Source organism: Penaeus chinensis, chromosome 6 (genome assembly GCF_019202785.1).
Source record: "Penaeus chinensis breed Huanghai No. 1 chromosome 6, ASM1920278v2, whole genome shotgun sequence".
Classification (NCBI taxonomy): domain Eukaryota; kingdom Metazoa; phylum Arthropoda; class Malacostraca; order Decapoda; family Penaeidae; genus Penaeus; species Penaeus chinensis.
This window is the reverse complement of record NC_061824.1, coordinates 1897519-1901517: the sequence shown is the minus strand read 5'-3', so window position 1 is coordinate 1901517 and position 3999 is coordinate 1897519. Positions and strand designations below refer to the sequence as shown.

The 3999-nt window shown below is 42.7% G+C and overlaps 1 protein-coding gene across 1 annotated transcript in view; it reads right to left on the bottom strand.

Moving 5' to 3' along the window:
- Window positions 1-1263: 1263 nt before the first annotated feature.
- LOC125026567 (uncharacterized peptidase C1-like protein F26E4.3) overlaps window positions 1264-3999 on the bottom strand; it is a 5604-nt gene continuing 2868 nt past the window's right edge. The window contains exons 6-10 of the mRNA XM_047615088.1: window positions 3776-3910; window positions 3247-3334; window positions 2862-2949; window positions 2162-2310; window positions 1264-1912 (exon numbers count right to left, since the gene is read on the bottom strand). Of these exons, the coding sequence (XP_047471044.1) occupies window positions 1760-1912; window positions 2162-2310; window positions 2862-2949; window positions 3247-3334; window positions 3776-3910 (613 nt within the window). The 3' untranslated portion in view covers window positions 1264-1759. The remainder of the gene's footprint in view (window positions 1913-2161; window positions 2311-2861; window positions 2950-3246; window positions 3335-3775; window positions 3911-3999) is intronic.

Below are 3999 nucleotides of genomic sequence, written 5' to 3'. Positions count from 1 at the left end.
GTGCCAAAAGAACACAACGAACCACCCTGCCACCACTTATGTCAAGGTTATTAAGAAGAACCTTAAAACAATGATAAACAGGAGTGATAGCCAACGTTAGCACGGCTCACAACACAGTGATTCGGATCGATCTACAACTCGCGATACACACGGGGGTAAAGGCTTAGTGCTTGGTCTGCCCGGAGGGCGGGCGCAGCGGAGCCAGCCTGACCCGAAGCGGTCGGCAAGACTCTCCCTGACCTGGGTTCTCCTGAGCCGTAAGTACTGGTGGGTTCGTGAGGCACGCCCTGTCTTGACCAGGGCGCTGGGTGTTTCCCTCGAGGCGCAAGATCAGGTCAACCAGCTGCCCGTGCCTGTCACACACACACACACACACACACACACACACACACACACACACACACACACACACACACACACACACACACACACACACACACACACACACACACACACACACACACGCACACATATGTATAAATATACACACATGTGTATATATGTGTGTATATATATGTATATATGTATATATATGTGTGTGTGTGTGTGTGTGTGTGTGTGTGTGTGTGTGTGTGTGTGTATTTAGTGAGAGTAAGTGAATGAGTAAGAGGGAGAGAGAGAGGGTGAGAGAGAGAGAGAGAGAGAGAGAGAGAGAGAGGTTTAAAAGTTAAAGGTTTAATTTGATTCCATTTGTTACAATGTATATTCTTGGTGTGACATAGTGTCTGTTTTATTTTGCTTCAAAGTTATCCCCTGTGTGCAAGGAATGGCCGGGATTACCATCCACTGGTGGCGAGGGATTTGAGTGCAGGTCAGCAAGATTGCTTGACGAGATCGCTACCGCTGCACCACGCACACGAGAGAGAGAGAGAGAGAGAGAGAGAGAGAGAGAGAGAGAGAGAGAGAGAGAGAGAGAGAGAGAGAGAGAGAGAGAGAGAGAGAGAGAGAAAGAGAGAGAGAGAGTTATTTGCAAATGTTGCAAATGTTTATTACTGCATTTGTTTATAACCACTGCAAATGTTATCATACTCGTATCGTATTCATAAATACTTGCAGTAGAGCAATAATCCTATTCAAAGAGAATGCTAATTTGTACATTGAAAATTTCACGTAGAGAGAAATACAAATAATGGTGTTCACACTATTACATCCATTTTTTTTGTAAAGAAAAAAATAAAGGTGTTAGTGTCGGTCATTCGTCTTTTTTTTCTTTTTTTTTTCTTTTTTTTTTGATATAGAAATAAAACACAGATGGGATGCAGCTTTACTTTATTGATATTTATGCGTTGGGTGCCTAACAGTGATGCCAACAGTGGCTTCCTAAGAGTGATTTTTCTAAATTGTGAGACGGCGATTTTACCCTCATTTTCTTTATTCTTAAAAGGAACAGTTCGTGAACTAGTTGGCTGTTCCGGTGATTGTGATGTCAACAAACATGCGTATAAAGGCTAAAAATAAAGATGAGTGCTTCTCTTAAAGTGATGTCTATTACAAATATAAATAAAAAATACTGTTTGCAATTTCATCAAAAGCAGTATGAAACAAATACCATTTAACTAAATATCAAATCAATAACAAACCAGAAACTCAAATTTACACATATATTAATATACCTAGACAACATCATTCGCTTCTTAAAACCATGTCTCACAGGATTTTAAAAAAAGAAGAAAAAAAATCATCCTTATATGCAAACAAAGTCAGTTTCAACTTTTTTTTTTTCTTAACATAAATCCTCAAGACGCACGCATTGTTCCTCTTAATTGCACACTACTTTCAGTCCGTGAGAGAGCAACTCGCACTCTGGTTTGGCAGCGAAGATGTGCGACTCGATGCCACACTCGGCCTCCCCCCGTAGGATCCTGAAGAAGCCGCCCTCACCCCAGTCCTTTCCCCACGAGTTCTCGGCCAGCTAAAAAAGAGGAAAAGGAAATGTGTAAATAGATAGATGGATACAGTAATAAGGAAGAGAGAGAGAGAGAGAAAGAGAGAGAGAGAGAGAGAGAGAGAGAGAGAGAGAGAGAGAGAGAGAGAGAGAGAGAGAGAGAGAGAGAGAGAAGGACAGACAAACACAAAGAGACAAAGAAAGACATAAAGACAGAGACAGAAAACGAAATAAATGATTAAAACATAAATAAAACTCGAAGCCACATTTACCCACCCAGTACTTCACCATTTTGCCGTTCACAAGTTCCTCGCCCCAGCCAAGAAGCTTGACAGAGTGGGCGGCCGAGTGGGGACTTCCTAGCTCAGAGTAAGAGTACACTCCCGTCTTGTACAGGAAGAAATCAGGGTGTACCGTCATCACCGCTGTCGAAAGAATTTAAGAAAATTAAAGGCAAGTTAGGGAGTTTCCAAAGTAAAAGAGAGAAAGAAAAAAAAATTGGCACCTGAAGAGTACTCCGCTGGCTGGTTCTGCTTTATACTAATGAAATGACATTATATGTATATATATATGTATATATATATATATCTTCACACACATTCTATATTAATAAAACTCATTACCAATATTCTATTTACTAAATACCACTTATTATTGATTTATTTTGCGATTCGGAGTGCTCCGGAATCTCGTGTGGGTTGCCAGTTTGTTCTTTCTTTTTGAAGTTGGATGCAGTTTTAATTGTAAAGAAAAAAAAAAAAAAAAGCGGTGGAGAGACCAATGCTTGGATAAAACTCAAATGATATGTTGCCAAAAATAATAACACATATAAAAATAAACAAGGGAACAAAACATATATATACAAATAGAAAGAAAGAAAACACTGAGATTAATTATATTTAAGACCTTGGAAGTGTAACTAGAATCTATTTTTCTTATTACTGATAAAAGATAATGTATCTAGCCAGAAACTCACCTTGCACGGGCCCGTTTGCAATAATTTCCCTTTGAATATCTTGCTCTTTACTAGGTACGCGATAGGCTGGTCCGCTCTTGTATGGAGACTGCAAGAAAAGGTGGGAGAGGAGAAATCAAAACGATTGATAAGTGATCTTACTTTCTTTCTTATTTATCATTCGCTCTTTCTTTCTGTCTTTTTTTTTTTTTTTTTAAGCTCTCTGTCTATTTCTGTCTGTCTTTCTGTCTGTCTGCTGCTGTCTGTTTCTGTATGCCTGTTTATCTTTCTGTCTGCCCCCCTCCCTCCCTTTCTCTCACTAATTCTCTATTTTTCAAACAACATCTCTCTCCCTCCCTTCCTCTCTCACCCTCTATCTCCCTCTTTATCACTTCTCTTTCCATACCTGGCAACCAGTGCCCGTTCTCTTGCTGCACCTGGGCAGTTTCCCGGTAAATCCACTGTCATAAGGGTAACATACCTCCGGTAGGGCCCTGTGGGGTTGGAAAAGGCGTGAGGCTTAATGCGTGTATAGGGAGAAGGAGAAGACAGGAGACAGTATAAGGGAGGGGGGAGAAGGAGAAGACAGGAGACAGTATAAGGGAGGGGGGAGAAGGAGAAGACAGGAGACAGTATGATGGGGGGGGGGGGGGGGAGGAGAAGACAGGAGACATGATGGAGAGACAGGAGAAGACAGGAGAGTGGAGGGGGGGAAGGGGGGGCAGGAGAAGGGGAAGCTGGGGGCGAAGAGGCGAAGGGTGGATGGGGAAGGAGGGATGAGGAGGTGAGAGAACGGGGCGGGAGGGAAGGGGGGGGGGTGAGGAGGAAGGAGAACGGAAAGGAGGAAGGAGGGATAAGGAGGTGAGAGAAGCCGTTATTTCCGACACTCTGAACAAAACCTATGTACACACATACCGCTGTGTTCATCGACCTACCCAACCATCCTGAGATAATTCCAGGCCCTATCCAGGTGTCCCCCAAGACATCCATTAGGTCCCATCTTGCCGCAGCTCAACAGGTCCTGGGCAGAGAAGCTCACTCTATACAGTCCGTCGGATGCCATGGCCAACCTGTGGGCAACGAGAAGGCTTTTATGGTTAAGTGTCCCCTTAAAATCTGAGGGTGATGTTTGTGTGTGTTAGACTCATGTCTAAGTATG